Source organism: Trematomus bernacchii, unplaced genomic scaffold (genome assembly GCF_902827165.1).
Source record: "Trematomus bernacchii unplaced genomic scaffold, fTreBer1.1, whole genome shotgun sequence".
NCBI lineage: Eukaryota > Metazoa > Chordata > Actinopteri > Perciformes > Nototheniidae > Trematomus > Trematomus bernacchii.
The window spans coordinates 439882-466319 of NW_022987574.1; the positions used below are offsets into that span (position 1 = coordinate 439882).

At 40.4% G+C, this 26438-nt stretch overlaps 2 protein-coding genes across 5 annotated transcripts in view; both read right to left on the reverse strand.

Annotated features, from left to right (window-relative positions):
* si:ch211-276f18.2 (glucose-fructose oxidoreductase domain-containing protein 1) overlaps positions 1-13952 on the reverse strand; it is a 29139-nt gene extending 15187 nt beyond the window's left edge. The window contains exon 1 of the mRNA XM_034126758.1: positions 13700-13952. Coding sequence (XP_033982649.1) covers positions 13700-13952 — 253 coding nt within the window. The remainder of the gene's footprint in view (positions 1-13699) is intronic.
* Positions 13953-18019: 4067 nt separating this feature from the next.
* The window catches only part of slc12a7b (solute carrier family 12 member 7b), a 67483-nt gene continuing 59064 nt past the window's right edge, over positions 18020-26438 (reverse strand). For 2 of the 4 annotated variants that reach the window (XM_034126734.1, XM_034126736.1), the window contains exons 22-25: positions 24158-24333; positions 23513-23527; positions 21848-21981; positions 18020-20634 (exon numbers count right to left, since the gene is read on the reverse strand). In XM_034126734.1, coding sequence (XP_033982625.1) covers positions 20543-20634; positions 21848-21981; positions 23513-23527; positions 24158-24333 — 417 coding nt within the window. In that variant the 3' untranslated portion in view covers positions 18020-20542. Of the gene's footprint in view, positions 20635-21847; positions 21982-23512; positions 23528-24157; positions 24334-26052; positions 26170-26438 lie in introns of all 4 variants that reach the window. The other 2 variants (XM_034126737.1, XM_034126735.1) reach the window with 2 other exon arrangements.

Genomic DNA, 26438 nt, shown 5'->3' on the forward strand with positions numbered 1-26438 from the left:
CACAAACGTTAAAATTACCTAATTCATACGCTGCTTCATTTTCTATTTTACAATCAAATGTATCCATTAAAGCCTAAAGATGTCTTAGCAATTTAAAACGTTTTTTTCTTTGCTAAAAAATATTTGTAGGGTCATCCCGTATAAGGCAACCATGAACGTAGGAAGCTAACAGTCAGTCGTTCATTTCAGTCAGATTAGCAATAGCTACACCTGCCAGTTAGGCTACTAGGTGTAAACATTTAGAAACATTCTCTAAATATCTACTTGAGAACTAGTTTGTATGCGTCTAAGTTTAACAATTATTTTGCAGTTGTTCAGAAGAAATGTCCACTTATCCTAATCCGCCATTTTGTCACATGTTATCAGCATAATGTTTAGAAACGTGTGGTATTTAGTTAATTTCATCAAATGTATTTAAAATAAGTTTACTGTATGTGGTGCAACTCATTTTAATTCAGTGATGTGTAGACCTTGTGTACATTAGGTTTGAACTGACAAAAATAGGTTTTGCAAGTGTTTCTGTCCTTTTAGAAAAGATTCTATTTCACACACATTATTCTGACAAGAGTATCACACAACATGTTAAATGTTTCCTTTGGGGTCACTGATATCATAGCTAAGGGGAAAAGGTGTTTCCTATCGCGATAAACACTTGCTGGGAATGCTGCCCAATTGCAATGTGACTACTGAGACATGACACATAGCAGTCTGGACGGTCTGTGGTTAGTCACTAACATGAGACTGAGATCAACAATGATGTTACATAAATCAACCTTGATGACCTCCATTAACTATTGACACATTCCTGCCCTTTGAGACTGTGTGACGAGTTGAGATACTGCCTCCCGTATACCTTTTTTTTTTTTTTAGACCATTTGTTTCTACCACAATTGGATTTGGCAGGCTGTCTCCTGGCTGTTTGGAGGATATAACTCACTTTGGCTGGCTGACAGAGGACAGGGCACCAACACAATGATTCATTCACTCTTATGGGGTGTGAGATAAACAAGATGGAAAATGCAAAGCACATGTGCAATGGCTCTGCAGCAAACCATTTTGTGAACTCATCAAAGTCTCCCAAGATATCAAGATGTGCAGTGGTTTTGGCATTCCCAGACCTATGACACATTTGTCCTTCTAGGAATAATTAGATCAACTAGGGTTGTTACAGCCGGTGAGAATTTGAATAACTGAGTAGATATGGTAAAACCTTTCTTTTATACAAAATCACCTATTTGCTTTTCCCCATGTTTATCTGACTGCTCTGTGACAAAGGACAGCATATCCTTGCCATATGAACATACCTCAAATTTGTTTAAGGCAGCTCATTATAATTTCCTCACTATTTATTTCATATCTTTAGAATGTTTTCCTCAGACCGCATGTTGAGCCTCCTTGAAGTACATGTTAACACATCAGTGTTAACTGACATACTGTCTCCAATAAAACTATATAGTTTAACATGTTAGGATATTGTTTTCACAGTATCACATGAGAAAATGTATATCAATGATGTCTCAGAGTTCATTACATAGCTAGAATCAGCATGTTGTTTAGCTATAACAAGCGGGAGGAAACGGCTAGCCTAGCATACTAGCTAACATGATAGAACAATTTAAACTTGCTCAGTTGAAAGACATTTCTAAAGACCTCTAATTGTTTCTCGGGGAGATGGATTATATGACCAAGCCGACGGACAAAACAGCCTGTAGCTGAGTTTATTCGCTCAAAACCAGTTGGTAGAGATGCAGCTAGTAGGCATTCCTTTTTTAGCTCGAAAATTAGCTTGACAATTGAATGGAAACCTTTTGCCCTTCAGCTCACTGTTTCGGTTTTGTGGCCGACAAATTAACATTTCAGTTTAATCTGACTGCTCTTGCTAGCATTGTTTCTAGCAGCAGCAGAAATCATAGACATAGGATTGATAATAATAACAATTTCCCAATGTTTTGAAGTATTCGTTTAACCACCAAGATTATCAAAGTGGCTGCTTCATGCATCATCAGAAATGTAAATGTTTCGTCTTTTTTTTCTCAGTATCATTCATTTATACTGGGATATGCACCTGCTGAGTATATCCCTGTGACTGGCTGGGCTAGTTGAGTCATTGGAAAACTGAAGGAATATACTTAGCGTCATGCATTATAAAAAGCTGGCTGCTCTATCTCAAAAATAGGATAGGATGGAAAGAGATATGAACCATCCCGTAACATGAACCTGAAACCAGGGTGATATTTTAAATGGAGGGATACAGTAGAGAGAAGGGTGGACGGTAGATTACATTCCACATCTCTTGGACGTCAATTCAGAGAGAAACATAATGGTGAACTATTACATTTCTGCCTGCTGTTAGCAGGAAGTGATTCAAAAACACATTAACAGACGGTTTCCACCTACACACAGGAAGCGAGACACACTTCACTGCGGTAAAGACACCAAAATATCACTTCCTGTTGCAGCTCTTTCACTATGAATCTTCAATTCATTCTCACATCCCATGTTAAAGGTTTTGTGTTTCTCACCATTCACATCTCTTACCCTACAAAGCGATAATATCTGAAGTAGTAACACTCAGAACATGGCCAGTGGATCAGAGGTCCTGAAGCATGGCCGCCCTGCTCTCAGATCTGCAGCTGCCTCTTGTCCTCCGTCTCACAGGACCAATTAAAACACAAAGTCAGGCTTACTGCTGAACACGGGCACATAAAGGACATCTGAGCACGACTATAATGGATGGGCTTCACCTTGGGGATACAACAGGATGAGCTGAAGGCAGAAAATATAGAGCCAGATGAAGTTCATGACACCAGACATAGAAAATGTGGGGAAGAGGAGGACAATACAGTAGAGACATGTGTTTGTGCAAAAAAGAAATATTTCACAAGTGATTTCCCAATACCACAACTGATTACGCAGGTGTCTCTGTTTTGGCATGCAACTGACACACACACACACACACACACACACACACACACACACACACACACACACAGCACACACACCACACACACACACACACACACATCACACACACACACACACACACACACACACACACACACACACACACACACACACTACACACACAACATCACACACACACACACACACACACACATCACACCACAACACACACACACAACACACACACACACACACACACACACTTACACACACACACACACACACACACACACACACACACACACACACACACACACACACACCACACACACCACACACACACACAACACAACACACACACACACACACACACCACACACACACACACACACACACACACACACACACACACACACACACACACACACACACACACACAAGGTTTGTTTTAAGCAGCCTCATCAGTGAAGTATTTAAAGGGGAAAAGCATTAAGCCCAGAAGTTATTGCAGCTGCATGTCATTACAGGATATAAAAGCTACACTGATGAAAAACAGAGGCAACACATCTGACCAAAACAAAAACTACTGGTCTTAAATTCAAACAATTGCCTCTATTATAAGCAGTAATTCATCCATTAAAATATTATATATTAGTAAAGATCAGTGATACATTATAATTACTAAGAAATATATCAATTATGTATCTTTTGAGTCACTGTGTCAGATAATACAATCACAGAGTTTTAAATTGTTGCTGTGACAAAAGTTAGACTAAACTTCATGTTGCACCCCATACAGTTAGTCAGGAAGAAGGTATGGGGTATGAGGGGGCTGAGTGTAATTGTCCCATCATGAGAATGACAGTCATGGTAACAGGTTCACTGAAATTGTATTTTGCTACAATTGCATAGAAGATAGCTGCATGCTCTTATAGGTCAAGGTTTAAGAATCTGTGGTGGATTTTGTCAAACTAGCAAGAGGAAGGCAACAAAATCTGACGTGCGTGTGTTTTTATCATGACATTGTGAGGTTTCCCACCTGCTACGTGATGTCTTGCACTATGACTACATTGTGCAAACACTACACTACTCAAATATAATAATAGCTTGTTTCACAGTCTGATCTGAACACCAAATGATAGAATATATTTTAGAGAAAATGTTGTTCATCCCTCCAGTAGTTTCCAATCATGGGGTGAATCTATGACAAAGAGCACTGAAGCTGTTCCTGATTCTTGTGGTAGACCACAATTTTATTTAATGTCACGGTATGTTGCTTTTTCTATTTTGTCACTGTCCCCATTCATTATCAGGAAATATTCCATTAATATTTTGAAGATAATGTCATCCATATCAACCAGCCCTGATGATAACCGCAATCTAAATGGGTTAATTTTGTAAAATGCCCCGGTCATCATCAGCAAAAACACAGGTTTTCATAATGAGGTTGAAAGTGTTGGAAAAATTGTGATTAAATTAAAAATGATTTATTATTCGAAGCATTCAACATTTCAGGGCATGCTGATGGCCAGGTTTAAGACATTCCCATTGAATTGAGCGAGGTCCTTTGTTAAATATCATTCGTTTTCTCCCTATTTCCTGTGACCTTACAGTCAACTATGAAAAAAGTCAAAAATGCAAAGAAAAAAGTCCCCGACAGCTTACAGATTAACCCGAGGACAAAACACAGTCTTTCCTCTGCTGGAATTGAATAATAGAGAAGAAAAAAAAATTCATAAGGACTGCAGTCTGATAACGCAGAATTATTCATTACTGAGAGCTTTCCTTCCAATCCCATCCTTTGGATTTATTGGAAATAATTCCTTATCAAAAGCTTGCCCTCTCTCTTGCCCCTGGATTTAATAACACAATGTGATTCCTCTTCCAAAGCCTGAAGCCCAAGTTCTCCGCCACACAGCAGTTCTTTAAGGGTCCATGCTATGAAAAGCATCACTTTGAAGGGGCGGGGATGGGGAGGTCTTCTACTCTCCCTGTTTTCTTCAGGAATGCTCACTTGTCAGCGCAGCGTGGCGGCGGCCTGAAAGAGCCTCCCCAGTCCAGCCATTCATCTGACGCACAAAGGCAATTACACAGGAAGTAAAGCTTTCTCTCTGCTTTTCTTCCTCACTACTCCTCGTCATCCATTCGCAAGCTCGTTCACACACACTGGCATTACCATACTAATGGACGTCCAGGAGAACATGAACGTGAACCAGTGGGAAACTGGTGGAGAAAAGAGCTAGCACCGACACTGAGAAAGAAGGCCTGGGAATGGCAGCGTAACGCTCTATCTGCAACATTCTCTTGGCTGACTCCATTGGTGGAACACAGCTCGACCCAAAGACCCTAATCCATCAGACTGATGAATAGAAAGGGAAGTCTCACTGAAGAGAAGTTGAGCCTGGAAAGTATTTTCAAGCCTGGTTACATTAAGTTGGTTTCAATGTATGGCTCTAAGTCAGGGGTTTTCAGTGTGGGAAGGTGAGCCTCCCCTCAGAGAACATAAGAACAGCCACGCCCCTCCACCCAATTATTATTGCTATTATTATTGTTGTTGTTGCTATAATCCAGGGGTATTCAATTGCATTTCAAAGAGGTCCAGTAAGAGAAAATGTCATTAAATGCTCTGTTTTCTCTGTCTACCTTTCTCTTTTTTGAGCACGCCATTTGAAGTTACTCTGACTGTTTCTCTCTTCTTGTCTCGTCTCTGTGTGTGTGTGTTTGAATCTATCGTGCTGACTCACTGACTGCACCGATTTGATTGGCTGAGTAGCGTCACCTCCTGAAAACTTTTAAAACCTTTTTATCTTTATGTTTTAATTTTTTTTTAAATTTTGTTTTTAAATGTTCAACATCGTGGATACATCCTTATATGCTCCCGGCAACGCACTGAACGTCAACTTTGCCTCCTTATTACACTCACCCTTACTTTAGTGGGAACAATGAGTCTGCGTCTTTGATGCGCACAGGCGGATGATGCGGGGATGCAATGTAGACAGGAATAAACGCAGATCATCCTCTGGCTGCAGCCTTGACCGGTACTTGCTTTTGATCAAAGTAAGTATTATTCAAATTTAAATAAAGGGCGGTGCCGGCCTTCAGCGAACCGAGCCGTCCATCAACGGCCCGCTGACGACCGGCCGTTCTGTGATTCTCCAGAACACACAGATGGCCAGTCCGCCCCTGCCAGGACCGGTCCATGAAAATCCTAGCTTCAAATATTCGTGGTCATACTTCCTCTGTTTTCTGAGTCTCCTCTCTCACTTTAGGTAACTTCACAAAAAATCGCTCCATGTTGCCGCTCGCATAAAGTTAGCTGAAGTTAACTAGCTAGATTTCACTGTTTCTCGTTATTTTTTTCTCACGCTGCGCCTCCCCTGAAGCTCTCTGGCGCCCCCCCGGGGAGGCGCACCTCACACTTTCAAAACCGCTGCTCTGAGTAAATGTACCTTGGGAGATTTTTGAAATATTAGAAATAGGTTGAGAAGGGTTAGGGTTAACCTTACAACAAATGTTTGCTACTACCATGAGACACCCAGAGACTTCAAGCTTATTTCTACAAATATCCACAGAAATTGCTGTATTATTATCAATTTATTGTCTAAAGCTGTTCTATTGTCTATAAGCTGTTCTACAAAAAGTGAACAGAAAATGTATATTTATATTTTACAAACTGAGTGTTCTAAATTTGTCCAAAAACGAACATGAAACGAAGACAATATTATTCTGCCTAGGCAATTCAGTTGTCAGAGCAGCAACAGCAATAAGAGAAAAGAAATGAGAATAAAAATGTAAGCAAAATGATAAAAAAGTATAGATAAAACACAGAGTAGTTTAGTTTAAATATATACAGATACTAGTGAAGATAGTTAAGGATTTGAATTAATATCTATACATGTCTTTATAAGTGTAAATCCGAATTAGGTGCATGAATATCTAACCTCAAACAGGTGGTTACAGTATAACTATTATAACACAGTCTGTAAATATTGGGTCTACTAGCCCTTTAAAAAGTTGAGAGGGCTGCCAAAGAGCTCACCAGTGGGAGGAAGTGCAGTTGCATAAGAGCATCAGTGGGGGGGAGCATGTATTTATGATGACGCCTGCCTGCGTGCCCTTTGCAGGCCGGCTATAAATAGCTCTTTGCCTTTGGGTGGCCCTTCAGAGCAGGTGTCTGAGAGCTCATCGCAGAGCGGATAAACCATCGCTACAACTCAATACATCAAGAAGCCATGCAGAGGTCATGTGCTGATTACTCACACCCAGACTAGTTCTCATCTTGATCATGGGACACCTCATTAAAACACTACTGGGGCTGTATTTACTCATATATACACTGTATCCTGCTCACTGCTGGGTTCACAGTCTGAATGGCCATACTCTCCTTTCATGTTTTCATCCCTTTTTCTCTTCAAATACAGGAATTCATCCAACTAAACTTGTAATTTGCTGTATATGCTGTCCACTATATGTTGAAATTTGACAGTTAATCACAGGAGGTATTCATTAGGGTGGAGGTAAAATACTGGGTGTCATAACCTCATTCAAATTTCCATGACGGCACAGCTTTCAGGATAAACTCACACTGAGGAAGCCATTAATCATCCTCACAGCTTACGACAACCCAATACACTTGTTGAACTTCATCTGATTATTCATGGGCCTATTTTGATTAACCTATTTGATGTTATCTTTTGATTTAAATGACAAAGTCAGTAAACTGGTAAACACCCTCTAATGCTACAGAGACTCTTGAGGCAACTTAAACATACACTCCCTGGTGTTATAGCCACACAAAGGAATTCAGTTTCAGAACACAGATAGTGAGTTAGTAAGGAACAGTAACAAATAGTGGTCATTTGACTCATATCAAAACATGAGGGAGTACAGCTTTAAGGGTATGTGTGGAAAGGAACGAAGCATTGGAGTATGGGAAATCTATTAAACTGCCCAAATATTTTACTTTAAAATATTATTGGAGGTTTGAAGCTGCCTTTCAAAAGCTTTTTTAATTGCAAGAATAAAAGCCCAGTCTGCTCTGATTGGAAAGCTGTTGTGATTGGTCAACGGCTTAGAGATTTCCTGCCTCTTAGCCTATTACATACAATATATTGTAGCCCGAATAAATAGAATAGGGCCTCTTTAAAAAATGGGCTCAGTCATGACTCATGAGTAATCAGTTCAATGATTTGGATGCACACTAATATGTATTCAGCTTCCTATTGAGTATACTGAAAAAACTGAAATGTTGACTTTAATTAAATGTATTATGTCAACAAATTTCACATAACTGTATTAGGTTAGTTGAAAGCAATAATATTAAGTTGACATAATACATTTAATTAAAGTCAACGTTTCAGTTGGGTCGTATCAGTCATTGTTGCAGTATGCAGTGCTGCTTGACCTTTTCAACTCCCCTGTGATTTGTATTACATTTCTTCTACATTTTAAAAATAACAGGATTTGTTCCATTTCCCCATCTGATAAATGATGGAACAGCGTGATGTAGGGGGGGTTTTGCATGACACACTTCCATGCCTGTTGCTCATCAGTGTGAAATTCTCCAGGTCCCCCAGAGCTGAAGGGTTTCTCCCAGCGTCAAAACAAAACTGCACAAAGGGACAGAAAGCGCACCTGAAACTCGGCTGGAGTAAAGTTTCAGTTCAGCTCTCAGATTCCCCCCCAGCATCTGGCCCACATACACACAAACTGCTGCCCCAACCACACACAACTATAGGGTGAAAACGTAATTTAATAAGAGCTAAACCAAAAAAAAGTGTTAGTCAAACAAAAAAAGCAATTTGAAGACATTCAATTGGTTATACTCACGATGTTAGGACATTTCCTGGATCACTTGTTTAGCTGATTAAGAAAAATGTTCCTTAAATTAATCGACATAATATAATTACGTCCCTAAAACAGTAAGATTTGATAATTTCAAAGAATTTAGGCCACTTTAAAGTTCATACAGCAAGATAATCCAACATTGTTTATGTCTAACAAAAAAAAGACAGTTTTAGGATAAAAAAAAAAGAGGAAAATGACTAGAGGTCAAATAAGGTCAACTATGATTTTTCCCAAGTATTCAAACATATGAGCAGAGGAGCTGTCTCAGTGACAAGTATGTATTTGAAAGCAGAGAATTGTGTGTAAGTGTGTGTGTGTGTGTGTGTGTGTGTGTGTGTGTGTGTGTGTGTGTGTGTGTGTGTGTGTGTGTGTGTGTGTGTGTGTGTGTGTGTGTGTGGGTTCACAGTAAGGTCCCCCCTGCCCACACACTGAAAGCCTGAGTGACATCAGACGCCTCAGGAATGCCGTAGTAGTAGAAAGAGAAAGAGAAGTGAAAGAAATCCCAATGGAAGGCGAGATGCAGCTCAACAGGACGGACTGGTTTAAAGGATTGGAGGGGGGACTCCTGTAAAACCTGAACAACACGTGGAGCATGTTGATGACTTGAACCAGTGTTTTCCCACCTTCCTCATTGGTTAACATTGGCATTTCAAGTCTATTTTTATATCAGTTTACATCTAATGTGTGTAGTCTTCATTCCTTTTTGGAGTCAGCATTGGATGGCAGGCAATATTCAACGCTTGTTGTAAAATAAACATGGGCTATAAGACACATTTAAGGTCACCTATTATGCAAAATCCACTTTTTCATGGCTTTTATATATAAATATGATAAGATTCTGAAAGTTTCAGGAAAAAAACATTTGCTCTCTTTTTGTCCTGATCCATTTATATGTACATATAAAAACCTGTCTCAAAACAAGCTGATCAGATATTGGCCACTTTATGATGTCATAATGTTTTTTTGGGTTGTGTAACTATTAGCCCCCCCACCTGATAACCTGAATCTCCTCCTAGAGCACCATTGTGTTCTTTTTAACCAAATATCTCTCAGAGGGGCGTGGGGAGTGGCACTTTATTTTCATCTACAGTAACAGACCCAGAATCAGCACCTTTGAAACAGGGCTGAAATAGAGGGGATTATGGGATGCTACAATGCCTGATCTGTTTGGTATTTCGAGCCAAACACTTCAGAGACATGTTTTGTATATAACTGAGAACTATAATATATTGATGAAAAAGAGTATAATAGGGGACCTTTAAGACAGAAATAACTCACACAATCTACTGTTGAATGCCTTCAAAGCTAGAAATGTAACATTCCTCTGTTGAAGAAGTCTGATCACACTTATCAACTTAGCTCATGAGGAAAGCAATAAGCCAGCCCCGGGCAGATTAGCATCAGCTCACACACCCTGACAGAAGAGGAAGTAAATTGTGCATTCTCACCCAGCTAGCGTCTCGGGGACCAGTCACTGTGTCCGTAAGACTTCTCTGGAAGAATCATGCATTATACTGTTGCAATATACAGTACTGACATTTTGAATGATGTGTTACGGGAATCATTTTGAAGGTCATTTCAGCTGATCCTTTTATTTCACAAGCACTATGTGTCTTCTTACAATTCAATTGTTTTTGTAACTTTTATGACTGTATGGAGAGGTTGGGAAGGTGAAAACACTATAAAAAGTAATAGTTTCTTAAATATCTCTTTAAATATGTTTGAAAATATGTAACACTGACTAAGGTAGACCCAAAATGGACCACATTGAAATACAATAATCAGTATGTTTAGTCAAATGTTTAACTTTGTTCTATTTTTACATTCTTTCAGAGTACCGACTCTTCTCCAGCAAGTTAAATTCTTAAAATGTTCCATGTAAAGTGCAATGTGCATAAACAGATACATTATTATACCACTGTGTTAGTCTATTACAAATTGCTTCTGTAAGCATGTCTACGGTATTGAAGGAATGTAGGTCACTTTGGATAAAAGCATCAGCTAAATAATATGTAATGTAATGTAACATAGCATGACTAATAACAACTTCTCAGTCACCAAACTAGCACAACCAAGGCGAACTGAACTCCAAGTCTGATCATTAAAATGAAGTTCAGCAGAATTTCCCCAACGCTGTTTTATGTTGTGTTCTGACAGAATGCAAATAGGATTGGACTCAGACTTGGCTGAGGAAGAGAGGATGCTGGGAAGGAACAGGCGGCCCTCTCACAATGGAGCTGTGAGGAAACCAGCCCGGAGGAAAGAGAAAGAATAGTCTTTGAGGAGCTGTGCAGGTTGAGACCCTAGCCACACGGAGACGGTAACGAAAACGAACTGAATTCGATATCAAAAAAGTATTCAGTCCACACGCAATCGGCACCAGAAACGTGCCCGTCCACACGAGACCGCTCCACCCGCTGGAGACGCTGTAGTACATATGCCGGGCCTGTAAGTGGAGCTGTAGCAGCGAAGAAGACTTCACGAGCATGCATGGTTGCCATGGTTGCCCTTGTTTATTCTCCGCTGTGGATTTAGCAGCAGAAGTGGGGAGAGGCAAGGGCCAGGGCTCTGGCTCTTTTCTCCCTCCCCGAGGCAAGCGTGTGCTCCTGCTGTAAATCTCCCCGGTAGTCCACCAGCAGATGAAAAACACCCACCTCTCCGCCTCTTCCAAGGGATGAGGGAACCGGGCGGCAGAGTTTCCGTTAAAGTTCAAATCTTCCGGACAAAATTATAAAAGTGCCGGTCAAAGGTCTTCTTTGTTATTTATTAAGCTTTAAAACAAATGAATAACAACTCTATATAACAATATAATAATAATATACGGAGTCTCTCTTTTCCTCCCCCTCTCCTGACAGCCCGTCAGTATTTTCGTTATCAAAAAATGATCGTATAGGGCGTAATCACGGAGCCGTTTGGCCCCCCAGAGCGTTGCGTCTGCAGATCTACCCAACTTGGGTACCCGTTATCGTTTCTGCGTTTCCCTGTCGGCCTTGTGTGGCCGAACCGTCTATAGAGAACTGTAGCGGATACGACCCGTATCGTCTCCGTGTGGCTGCAGCCTGAGTCAAGTTCACTGGGACCAGATCCTGGGTCAGCTGGCTACATTTGGTATTCACACGGATTAACACATGCATGATGGGATGAAGAAAGAGATGTACTTCCTAATCGGGAATGTGTTTGCATGCATGAGTGTGGCCTATGATTAAGCGCGGGCATGTACAGTATATATTGACTTTAGTGTGGTCACGGTAAAAACAAACACTGTCTACTGTACTCCTCCACAGAATGTGAAACCAAACAGTAGCAGCAGTGTGAGAATGAATGGAGTCACAGAGGCCTTATCTTGATGCTGAGATGCCAATGCAGAAGTGACTTTATGGACACTTTTCCAACCATGCCAACATGCCCTTAAGACCTACACCGAACCAAACCAGATGCATGTGACACTTTTAATTCCAACATCTCGTGCTACGCATCAAAAAGTCAGATGACAAACCATGACATTGAGCTAAGATCAAAAAGGAGCATACACACACACACAGCTATTCCTTTCACCTCTGTCCCTTAGCGCTAATGTAGTCCCTTTTTATAGCTGTCAGCCTGTTGACATGATGGTAATAGACAAGGAGTATCACTTCTATAGCCATTCTCATTCAAATGTATCCCATTATCATATAGTACAGTGTGTGTGTGACAGGATAAACGGTGCAGAATAACCCTAGGTGTTGTCAATAGACAATGTCTTACAAGAACAGGATCTTTCATGGAAATGTGATGCCTGTTCGAATACATCTCAGTAAAACGACAGATGCTTCAGTGTTTGTTCCTTGACCTTGCGGTTCACAAAGGTGCACTTCCTCTAGTTGACATGGTCCGCTTAGCGATGTATCACATGAGCTTTTTACAGATTGAATTTGCACAGCAGTCATGGGTTTGCAGATGTTCTTATTTATTTTCATTTAGTGATAAAGATCATATTTTATGACCGAAAGCTCCGGAACAGCTTCATTTCCATGACTTGTTGATGTCAATCTGGGCTCTGGAGAATTGCGTTTTATAAATTTGAAGATCATCACTACTGCTGTACTCCCTTTGCAAACGGATCCAATATGCGTTTCCAGATTATGATCCAGATCCTCGTTGGATGCTAACTAAGACTAATTTGTGTTTCAGTCACAAACCTGACCTATTGAGCCTACTGCCGGCTGAGCTCTGCTGCCAAATAAATGTGGGTAAATAAAGCCAGTGTGTGTGGAGCACAGCTCAGGAGTCCTGAATGTGATCTCCAAAATAAGCTGCGATGCTCCAGATTGAAACTGGAACAACCTCTCTTTGTGGTTCTCTCTTTCGCTGCATTCAGACCTCTTCTGTGTCTGTCAGTTTCACTAACACAGGTTAAGTTCTGTATTTAGGGGGGAGTCCCCTAACACACATCTACTACTGATGCACGTTTATTCTTAGTTGCATTACTGAAGGAAGTCATGCCTCTGTTAACACAATACACCACACAACAAGGATGTGTTTCAGTGCTTAGTGAAACCCCTTAATCCAAACTACATCCTGTCAGAGAAGGTCATAAGGTCATATTTTAAACCACTGTCATGATAAATGATTGCCTCTGTTCTACAGCTACTACACCTGGAGATAAGGCTTGCTCAAGGGCACTGCAGACACAATCTGACTCCACATGAATCCAGCAGCAGCCTTAAATAAGTCAGCAAAGAGGGCAACTTCATCAATAAATGAGTGAAGATGTAAAGTGATGCTGCTCATAAATCTGCTCTCATCCCCATCTCCACTGCAGGACAATAAAGACACAAAGTTGTGGTATCAGTGGCTTGGGGTCCTGTCTGTCAGCCCCCCACCACCCACCCCCACCACAGCAGGGCCGCAGCATCCATCCCCCCCCCCCCCCTCCCCAGCAGCAGCATCAGGAGTCAGGACTCACCCAGTGTTTTGACTGCGATCTGCCTGGTGAGAGGTGGAGGCAGGTTGATGCAGACCAGGTCCACATCCTGGTGCAGCAGCACGTCGTCGATCCGGTTGGTGTAAAACGGCACGTTCATCTCCTTGGCCAGCTCCTCCGCCTCCTCCTGGGTCCGGCCCCACAGCGCTTTCACGGCGAAGCCCTCGTTCTTCAACAGCGGGATGATCACCCTGGCGGTCAGGCTGGTGCCGAACACACCGACCCCTGGAAGCATGGTTTATTCGGATCTCTGTGTTTTTCAGTTGGGTTTAAAGCGCCGGGTGACGCCAGAGCTGCGGAACGGGAGGGAAGCGGCTGGAACCGTCAGGTTGGCCATCCACCTGCAGCCAAACGCTCGCTGTGCTGCATTTCCCCGTCGCTCCGGCATGTAATGTCGTTATTCTCCCTGGAAGATTATCCAAAACAGATGGCCACGCTTCCTTTGCCTTAAAAATAACGATTTTAAAGCACAATTCCGGTATTTACCTCGTACAAGTCTGACAGCGAATGACTGCGCCAAGCAGTGAAGGGCATGTCACCTCCTTCCTGGCTCTGTAAGTCCTTCCTCTGCAGGATTCCTCTTCAGATAAAGCGAGAAAGGATAAATGAGAGGCAGAAAGATGCTCTATCTGTCGGCATGTTCACACAAACACAGTGCTATCTTTCTGTCCGCTCCCCAGAGGATCTGCAGCAGGGCTACTATGCCGAAGGCTGCTACTGATGTTAAAGCGTAGAGCTGCGACGTCAAGTCAGGCACAGTGACCAGAAACGCTACTCGTAAAGAATTTTCAAAATAAAAGCTTTATGACACGCTCAATATTGTGCAACGTTATTTCTGTATTGAGGTTTACAAATAAATGTTTAAATACATCAATACAGTGTTATTTACTTTGAAAATAGTTTTATGTTGTCATTTTTATGTTATCTTAATTATCAACCCCACAATGTATAATTATTTTGTTTTTCATTACTGCATTATATTTTATTCCAATTCTATTTATACGAATTCAATCATAGTCAATGTTAATACAGCTATATTTTACTATCTTTTTTTGATGTTATTATAGTTCTATCTGTGTTTTTACTTTTTGTTTTATTTTTTTGTATGCACTACAACACCAAGTCAAATTCCCCGTATGTGTTAACCTACCTGGTAATAAACCTGATTCTGATTCTGATTCTAAAAGCACACAAAAATGCAAAGCAACGTTATATATGTGTGTGTCTAACCCCCTCCATTATGAACGCTATCGTAAGCATTGTCTCTCTAATGAATACAAAATAGTTTAGATTTTTATGATTATGTTTATGATTATGAGTGAATTATTTTTTGAATAACTTCATCATTAACATTATTGTAGCGTCCTTATTACCTTTGTCACACTTTTATTTTTGATGGATACCTTGGACGATATCCGGTCTGCTTCTGTCTTACCCTGTGTCACTTGACGAAGCCCCTCCCCCCCTCCTCCTCCTCTCCTTAACCCTTCAGCTACTGGATATCCATGATAGGGTCACTATGATATTCCAGTGGCTGTGACGTGCCAGCCTCACGAGGTGAAAGTGCACTTGCTGTGATTTCTATTAGCCTATCATTATCTTATCAGTTATGTCTTGCCATAATTGTTAATATTTATTTAATAGCATTTATTTTCTTAAGGTGCTATCTTCCGAATTAACAGCAAAGGGCAAACACATTTTCCTGTATACAATGTATTGTTCTTATAATCTAAATGGTGTTTATAATGTACTTATGTTGTCTTCTTTTAATCATTGTTATTGACATTTGCCCCAAACCCTGGACACTGTGGAGGTGGTGGGGGACAGGAGAGTGATGGCCAAGCTGTCATCACTATTGGACAGTCCCCCCCCCCCCTCCAGGACACCCTGTCTGCTCCTTCAGTGACAGGTTGCTGCACCCACGGTGTCTCACAGAGAGATACCACAGGTCCTTCCTTCCTGCAGTGGTCAGGCTTTTCAACCACCATGGCCCCTGGAATTCCCCTGATGTGCAATAACAATGTCTGTAGATATAAATCTTTGTGCAATATACATGCAAGTGCAATATAACCTCCTGAAATTACACATGTATTACCATGGTGTACATAACTGCTATTTTGTTTTTTATTTATTATGTTATTCATAACGTGTACATACTTAGCCATTTATTCCCCTAACTGTATCTGCTATATCTGCTGTTGTAATCATGTAAATGTAATGTATTCATATATTTATTTAACCCAAGTCACGATGTTTTACTAAACCTAACCATGCAGTTTGGTTGCCTTAACAGAATATGCACTGAGGGCACAGTCCTTTACACAACCATCCAAATGACAGTCTATACCAGCTGATGGGATAAATCCAAGAATTTTCATTGGATGAAAATATCTGAACAGCATAGCTTAAATCAATATGGGCACAAGACTATACTATTACACTGAAGAACACATATCTCTTAACTGTTTTTGGACTATAGTGCTGATGCTGCTGGAATCAATGATAACACGTGTTTGTGTTTTCAGTCTCCCTGTGTCACTTTTCCAGTTTCGACACACGTTGGGTCGGCTGTCAGCATCCAGTCTATTGATCTGACCAACAAAGCAAACAGAAGACAGAGACGGTACTGGGGACTGACAGATTGTGCAGAGAAAGTAAGGAAAGGCAGACACAGTGTCCAAGAGGTCAAAGGTCAGCCAAGGACAAAGCTCAAGGGAGTCTTTGTCAGAGACTTTTTGTCAGATCTGCACCAGAAAATGAAGCCGTTTTTGAAAACTGGATTATTTGGTAACAGGATTCAGGTTCAGGGTGTTGTTGCAATAAGATACACAACTTCCTCCTTAGGTAACAGAAACATATTTTTAGGCTAGAGAACAACTACTTCTTGCAAACACAATTTCATAATAATACTCTGAAATCTGTCAACATGAAAAGCATCATTTTCCAACAGTCTAATTTACTCCCCCTCTTTTATCTCTGTCACGCTCTAATTAAATCAGATGTTAGTATGGTTTGTTTGTTTGTGTGAGACAGATCATGTGACCAGTCGGGGGTCAGTCCTGCGTGGACTGGATGTCATCCAGTCAGACAGAAGGGGGGGTGCAGATAGATGGGGCAGGGGCAGCTGATGATAACCTGACAACCTGAGATGATGTAGATGGATCAGTACAGGTCAGTAACCATATCACTGTGTTGACAAGCATTTGAAAGCAGCTCTCTGGAAGACATTTGATACAAAAATGTGCCCATGATTGATTTGGCTCCATGTAAGTGGCTGCCATGGAGCTGCAGTTTCACGGGAAGGTAATGCCGCCCTCTAGTGGTCTGTCAGAGCTACTGCAGTCTTTCCAAACTATCTTTGCTCTTGACCACTTAATATAAAGTTCATCTAGTTGTTCCCATCCATCATATGTTGCAAATCTAAGGAGTTCCTGTGTAGTGTAATTACCCCTCCAATTGTTATTATTAAGGCCACACAATTTGACATCCTGCAAAGAAAGTTAGCTGATTCACAGTAGGCTGAAAAATCATAAAAATAAAAACATTTACAAAATTGTAGTGGGAAAAAACTGTTGCCATTTATGATTGAAATTGTTGATGAATTAGAAATAAATACAAGATTTGTTGGCTTTTCTTTAATTGTCACTAAGGTTGAAAAATGTTGTTTGAGTGGTTTTGTTCTATATGGTTTGCAATGTTGATGGATGGATAGATGGATGGATGGATGGATGGATGGATAGATAGATACTTTATTGATCCTAGTTACAGTAGCAGCAGTGTGTTCAGGAATGAAAAACTTTGAAAAAAGGTATAAACGTAATAATAAACAAATAAAAAAGTAGGACCACCTCTGTGGCTTGTACTTCAATGTCCTATCAACCATTGGTACAAATATCCATGGAAAATGGTTATTATAATAAATCCTGCTAAATTGTTGCTCCCCTGCCACTTTTTTTTACCTCAAAAGCTTGACATTCTCTTCAGTCTCAGCTTATTAAACATTATGTTTAGTGATAATTAGCCTATGTTGCCATGCTAACACTCTTAAAAACAAGGTTTAACATACTTGCTGAACATCATCATGTCCATGCTAATGTTAGCATGTAGCACAAAGCACAGTACAGCCAAACATGCCTGCTAGCACAACTGTAGACATGTAGCAGAGACAGTGGTAAGGCCATTGGTCCATAACGGCCTTAAAATGTCAACATTGATTCAATATTAAGAAAGCATGCTTCTTTGAGTAACTCATGATAAAACGAATACTTCTCTCTATTAATGAGGCAACCATTGTGAAGAGAATCAGGATGCAGAAACGTTTTGGTTTATTTCAGCACTTTTAATAATTACTCAGAGGCACAAATACAATTTACAGGGCTACCCTCCTCTATATGTGCGCCCACATCGACTTCCTGATCCAGACTGAGGCCTGCCATGAGCCTGACAACAGCAGAAACACAAACAGCTTCACCTCAGGAACACACACACACACGCACACTATTCTGCACGTCCTCGCACATCACCGATGCCTTTTCCCTTTCATGAAACCATTTGTAACATCAGTTCTGAAAGAGAGATGTGATTGAACACGCTTCTTTTTCTCCAGTCAAGCCTCAGTGACACCTTGAGGTAGATTTCTTTCTCCAGTCACCTCAAACATTGGAGCTGTGAAAAACACACTGCGGACAATCCTATATACCTCCAGTAACTCTTCTTTTAGGGTTTCGTGTTTTCTGTATGCACAGCTACTGCTATTAAGCTCAGTAACTGATTTCAAAACAATTTAAATGTTACATCTTTAATAATTTATCTTTACAACTTTCAAGGTTTCAAATGTCATAAAACTAGACAATTTCAAGTTTATTTATACAGAACTATGTTTCAAAATATAAAACTGAACAAGGAAACTGAAATTGTTTGAACTGCATATATTGACAGAGTTATTTGAACCCTTCCTTTGTACCCTGGTTGCTTCACTCTGATTTCTTTTTTACGTTCAGTCCAGGGTGCCACTGTATCCCGAGGGGGGGGGGGGGGGGGGGGGGGGGGGGGGGGAGTTATGTGTTTGTGCATGACGTGTTTTCTGATATGGGCTGGAACAAAACACATCTGCTGCCGTCTTCACACACACTCTCTGCCTCCTTCCATACAAATCACACGGAAAAATGAACACGTAAAGTAACAGAAGATCAAATATAATTCAACAAACACTACAGAGACTATAACTATATAGTAACATACGTAACCAACTGAACAAAAACACAACAAAACACGGATGTTGCTTAACTGACAATCTGAAGTTCTCATTTTCCCGCAAAGAAGTTCAGGAGAACACGACTTTCTGCTTCGCAAAATACTGCAGCTAATATAAAAAGAAACTGTGGAGGTACACATGAGGTACAATTAGTTTTCCTTCTTCCCTTTTTACAATTATTTTGTGCAGCATTTGAACCATCTTTGAATGGTCCTGGAAATTCCACTACTTGTTGCATTTTTAGAAATGTTAAAAGACTTCTAACAGGGATGAACTCTATCATAAAAAAAAAAGTAATTGTGCTTTTAATTTCTTTAAAGATTGTCAATGTAGAAAAAAGCGATTACTATTTTGTGGCTTAAAGATGCATCAATAATACTTCCACAGTTTCTTTTGTTTCATTTTGGCACTTTTTCTCCTACACATGCTCATTACAATACATCTACTCAGTCTGGGACTCAGAGCCTAAAGAGTTCTGTCTGGTAAAATATTATAAAAACAACGCTGAGTATTAAATAGTGTGGAATTATACTCTGCTCAGTATCTCTCAGCACAATGTAGCCGTGTGTCAGCCAGTGGAAAGTGTCACTATAGGCGATGGAACCAGAGGAGAGTTCACAATGAATTAAGTGCTGAAAGATAGGTAGTGCAAAGTTAACATTGCCAAACTACTATTGTATTAAACTACTGCACGCTGTCAAACAGCCCTCGGATTAAAAAAGATATATAGTTACTCCCAACTGAGCACTACTTTAGCCACCATAAATATGTATGCATTAAGTATGTCATCTTATAAAGCTTACAAAGGGTCCTTTAAATTACCTATGGCTATTTTTCCCTATATATGAAGGTGGGAGATGTTGACAATGATCAAGTACCAGTGATCTGAAAACAGGAAGTGAACCAACATCCTTCAGTGAATCATTGAAAAGGCGAACAACCACAGAACACCGACCTGAGCTAAATACAGCTTTTAATCTGACTGCTTGCCCTTTTGTAGTTTGTACTGAAACTAGTATCTTAGAAAGTTATTTTAAATGTAATTATTTAATAAGCATTGTTATGACATTTCTACAACTGAGATCAAAGTCTGTCTTCGATATGCATGTTTTTCTCAGTTCCAGCAAATGTCTCTGCACCTCCCACAGTGCACCATACAAAATAACAGACTACGAGGATCATAACGGCGCACGTTCTTTGCTTATCTTTACACAGCGAGTGCCAGTAACTTGACAACATCAACAAAAGAGGGAAAGAATATGAAGATGTAACAGAACATATTTTTCAGAGTAAAATGAACAATATAAAGTGTCTCTATGCTCTATCTTCCACATGCAGGGGTACAGCGTGGACGCACACTGTGCTTCCTTCTCTCCACCAGTCCACTGATTTAACGCTTCTTCCTGAGGTCCTTCAAACCATCAGTCAATCACAAGTGGTCCCGCCTTCCAACAACCCCGCCATTCATAAAAAACAAATTAGGCTTCTTCCCCGAAAAATGCCCGGTGACTGGTATCCATGGCAAAAGTCCATGTGTGCAGGATGGGGCGTAAGAGTTTTTTTGTGTTTTCCTAAGAGTAGATGGTGATGACTTCGCGGCCCCCGCCTCGCACCAGGAGGACCCGGTTCAGACCCTCAAGGAGAACCTCCAGAAACTCCATGTCTGAGAGGAGAGCGGTCAAGGAATAAAGCACAGAGACGTAAACACGGCTTTAGGCTATTGCCACACATTTACTACAATATAAATTACAACATTTTTTAAACGATAGTAACAGCAATGTTTGAGAAAGAGATGCCATGTCACCAAAACAAATATTGGACCCATTTTTCACAAGCCAGATATCTTCAGAACATTCTGACCCTATGATGGCATTTTTCAGACTTTAAATATAACCGATTTATTGGATTCTTCTATCTTGCACCATAGCATGATAATGTTAAGATAACATCGATTTACGCCCTACCTAACTATTATTCCTAATGATTAACATGTTTGTGAGCCATGACAAAATATAATGTAAGCTAACTAATATATATAAACACTGTTGATCACACTCTTCAAAGACAGGATGTTTATACCATTACACACCATTGGTGCTAATTGTAATTTGCTATTTTTACTTAATAACACATCACCTTTTAAATTAAAGGGGCCCTATTATGCTGCTTTGGGTTTCTCCTTTCCTATAGTGTGTTTTAATGCATGTAAATGGTCTGCAAAGGCAGAAATCCCAAAGTTCCCTCCAAAGGGAGTTTCTCTCCCACACACTAAACCTTTGTTTACTTCCGTAACGTAGTGACACACATTGTACGTGATAGGCTAAGGGACGGTAGACCAATAACAACAGCGCCGTCCAGCTAACCAATCAGAGCAGTCTGGGCTCTGGTTTCAGACAGAGGGTGAAAAAAGGTGCTGCAGCACAGGAAGTATGAGAGAAATAAAGAGTATTTTGAACAATAAAGCGTGGAGACATGTCACAAAGAGGAACAAAATACAAAGATGAACCTGAAAATGAGCAGAATATGTCTCTTCTAATACAACAAACCAATTATCACTCTCTTAGTTTTGTTGGTCTTTCTAACTTCTAAGTGTCTCTAACTGTTTCTGTCTGCTGGTTGGTGCTGAGCAGGTAGTGATCAGAGGGTTCTAAGAATGTTAAAAGGAAAAAAGGAAACCTTGTTGCTGCCAAACACAATACTATGAGAGCTGTGAGAGTTGTGCCGGACAACTCAAAATAAAATGAAACTCACTCTAAAGTTCCGTTAAGCTGAGGGTATAATGAATTACTCTTTGTATGTTCATCACTATGAGCCCCCTCTTTCACACACTTGTATTTTGTTATTATAAATGCATAGTATAGCAGCTTGAAGGATACAGTTTTCGTCTCCTCCTCTGTTACTGGGTGGTCCGGGCATGTTGAGCAGAACCAGGTGGGCTCCCTGCGACTTGTTGACCACCATCTCGTTCAGCTTCACAGCCGTGTGCATCCGGCGGACATTTGACTGGTTCCTGTTGTGATATGCAGGTCACAGTGAGAAAGAACAGCACTGACGAAAGCATTAATGCATAAACCAAACACTTAACTACATTAGTGATGGGACTCGTTTAGTTCTTATGAGACTGAGCAAGACATTCTTTTCTCTTTATATACTTGTGGCTGTATCGATTTTTTTTTGTATCGAACAGGCCTTTTTCAGAGCATATGTATGTCCAATATGTTTCCATACTACATACCTATTATAGGAATGTGATGAGTGTATAGTGTATTCACATAAGAAAAGTGTTGTTGGTGGGGAAGCTACTTGAAAACGATATTTCAAATCTTAGTTTGATTGACAACCTCACACATATCGTATAATAACCTGTCAATTAAAAACATGTTTTGTTTACCTACTGCTGAAAAGACTATATAAATCAAGCATTTTATATGATGATTGGTATGTAGTACACATCGTTTTAAAGTAGTGTGTAGTACAGATTGGGACACGGCTCTTGACTCGTCACAGTAGCTAATAGCATTAGCCATGGCTCGGTGTCATGTGTTCCAGTAATCCATGACAGTGAGCCAGGATGGACCAGAACCTGACGCAGTTAAATATAATTCAGCCATGATTCATTTTATTTTTAACATCTGAGCCTACTGGGAAATCTCAGACAAAGGCTTATTGTGGTGATACAGCAGCACTCCTAGTTAAAATACGAGCTGATCACTGAAGTCTTATCAACTTTATAAACTTAACAGCCACTTGCTTATGCCTTCCTCTTTAAGATCAATGCCAGAGCTATAAAACTCAGCGAGAAGAGCTTCTGCTTATCAGGATTTTCTGACTTGCTATGATTTAAAACATAACTAATACACTTATTTTGAGCATTCTGTCTGATCGCCTCAGACAGAACTTAAAGGCATAGTTAAGGGACTGAAGCGTATTGAATTCCAAATAAAGAGGCAACATTTGAAGACAAAAGAGACATGCAGTATCACACCACGAGGTCCACAGTGTTTGTTATTGTTTAGTTTTCCATTGCTAATCTTACATGCTGTAGTCTTTAAAACAAATTGAATTCTTTGTATTAATAGTTACTACTAAAACTCTGTCTCTTTGATATGTTGCCTCTTTATCATCACTTTCACAATGTTACATCAAAAGCACATGATATCAACTGCCAGAAGCCAAATTAAATAAAGGATAAAAAAAAAGACAATTTCACAAGATTCTGCTTTCCATTCTGCTGAATAAGAACAACTTTTAAATGTTCACATCTAGACCAAATTAAAAAATGTTTGTATTTGCATATCAATAAAAGTAAATGAAAAGCAAAAAGTCGCACATGCTATGTCTTCAACAGTACATGCAAATGAAAGCTATGGCGCATTTCCAGCGAACATAGTGTTTGAACAGTGAGTTCATGCATATAGGGACACACAAACAAGGACACACACAGAGGAACGAGCACATGAGGTGGAGGACGCTGAGCAAAGCTACAGTCACCACAGCAGCAGGACACACATACGGCCTAGAGCAAAAAGAATGCCACTTACAGACTCTCCCACTCTCTAGAAGGAGGAAAATGGGACAGAACAACAGAAATAAGCTTAGATGCTTCCTACACAAGCTCTCCAGCTCTCGTCACCACACTGCATGCTTCCCATTATCCCACACGTAGTGACACCCCCAAGAACACCCCAGGAAGTGACTTGGAACCATTGAGGCTTTGTGGAGAAGTAAAGCCTCCGTTTCTTCCCGTCCTGTGAGACTTTACGATGCGTTTACAAATTTGAATTACAAACTTTATTAGGCAATAAAAGTGGACTGCGACACACCTGATGAAGTCCACACACTGATAACATGGACAGTATAGGATGGTGTTAGTCTAAACAGATCAAAAGGAGTGCATGAGATCTGTGTGGTGCGGCCATGCACTAAGACTGAAATGGCTGGAAGTGTACACACATGCGCACACACACCAAATGCAGCCTGAATACACACGCCATGCAGGAAGTCGTCCCACTTCACCCTGTACTGCTACATGCGGTCATATTCTGTTTTTTACCACAACCTTTACAGTATTTTTCTAAAGAATATACAGTCGATATCAAGACAAAACATTCCATCCTTTTTTAGATCCTAAGCTACAAATGTACAGAGTTCTTCTTTCGGTGGTGTTGAAACAAGCGTGTACTTACGGTTTCATGTTGAACAGGTCTCGTACGACCACGTTGGAGTTGCACTCGCGGTTGCGGTTGCGCTCCGTGAACAGCTTCTCCTTGGTCCAGGTCATGTGAACGCGGTCGAGCCCGCCTTCCGCCTTGTCGTTTATCGTGGCGTGAGACGCTGTGTTTCTGTCGTGGATTAGCTGGGCCTGGAGAGGAGGGAGGAGGGAGAAAGATGAGGAGATCGAGTAAGGGGAGAGATGAAATGCAATAAACAGAAAAGGTGTAACAAAAAAAGGTGATAGCAAAGCCATAACCAGGACTCTATGGGATACATGAACCTGGGTAGTTCAGAATAATCATAATAAATATTAAATAATTGATGGAATGAACTAAGAATAAAGAATCATAAACAGAGTAAGGATCAAAAGGGAAGTAAAACCAACAACATATTTCATACAAGTTGATGAAAGTTGGGTAAAATCATGCTTAAGAATCATGAGAATAATACAAACCTGCTCAGCTGTTAAACCATTCATACACATTAATCACAATACAAAAACAAATATACATCACAAGACAATGTTTCTCTGGGCAGACTAAAGGTCCAGGTGAGGGTTGAAATAAAGCATTCATGGGGGATTGACATGAAAAAGTGCTCACATTAGATACAGGGCTTCTAAAGATACATACTACATGCTTAATATGTAACTAAAACACCTATTAAGCAGTCTATAATGCAGGGACAGTGTGGGGGTAATAAAGCAAAGCAGAAGTACAGCAGTAAAAGTATATCATTATTAAATAAAGAATAATCTGCTTTCATTACATTGGACAAGAACTCTTGTGTCCCTTTATCTGTGCTCAACAGTTATATAACCACAGCCGAAGACAAAGGATAACAGTAAATGATGGGTTTATTATCCCTCATCATAAAGATACGGATTATGGCCTCTGTGCTCCGAGGGTCCTGTTTATATTTGAATGTATCCTAATAAAAAGGCAGTGAAAGTAAAACAGCAGACTGATTGTGTAACATATGTAGCCACATTAAACATCTTTAATGTCTTAAAATACATGTAAAGATGAGGTTATGTGGTGAATAACATGCACATCCTTTTTACGAGGGACAGTGCTTTAACTAGCAGCCGAACAGTATGGATACAAGTTTCAGGTATACTGTAAGTGGCAGGATGGTGGGAGATGACCAGGGATAAGCTAAAAACATGATAAATAAAATAGAGAGTACAGTATTGTCAGGTCAGAATAAAGATAAATAACTCCTGGGAAAAATAAAAAGAATGCATATATTTGATCGTAGCCTTTAAACAACAGTAACAATTCAACTGCGTTCAGGGATGTGCTGTTAGCATGCTAATGTTAGCATCCAGCTCAAAAGACAACAGAGCATCAGTAGATCTGAGTATGCAACAAAGCTGACAGTTTTTAGGTTTCTGAGACAATACTGTCCACTCTTTCGTTGACATGTTTTTGGGGAAGATGGATAAGGTAGGATTGTTGAGTTAATGGGATGTTGGGCAGCAGTTTCAAGGTGCAATGGGCTAGTGTTCACAAAGCTGCTCTCAGTGACTTTACAGTAAGTTAGTATCACTACAGTTGGGACTTGTTGATCGACTTTTAAAAGTACAAGATAGAGGCCGTCTGTCATCATGAAACAGCTTCCCTTTTTGGGTTGATTACTAAAATGGCTAATGGCACTTTACATTGGTGTTTTCAATGTAGAGCAACTGGTTTCAGACTGCCAGCAGGTTACTGGTTAGGTATTAGAAAATATATAAGTCCAGATTTGGAACCATGATGACTAAAGTATTTGAAAAAAGCAGTGAAAACTGCAGCCAAAGATCCAGCTTTGTGAAGACAGGTCTGTGTCTAACAGTGAGGGATTTGGGGTTGACAACATCTGCTACCTCGTCCTCCTGATTGTCCTCCACCGTTGAGGATTGCCGGCTGAGGTTTGTGCCCTCAGAGGTGCCCTGGTTCTTTCTCCGGATCGAGTTACGCGATTCGTCCGTGATACTCTGAATCTGAGTGGTGTGGCGTGACCCAGCGGAGGGGATGGCAGGTGAACAAGGAAAGGGGCCAATTGTCATAACGCAGCAATAGGCCAGATTGACTAAAACACTGTTTGGGTGTAACTGTAGTTATTGGGGGTGATAAACTAAATAGCTTGTTTCTCATTCTGTATATCTGACCTGTATGATAAAATAGCTATTTCGCTGGTTTGTAATGATAACACTAACAACGTTCAGAGACAACAAATACTATCTTCTTGATAATTCATGGGACAATTGTA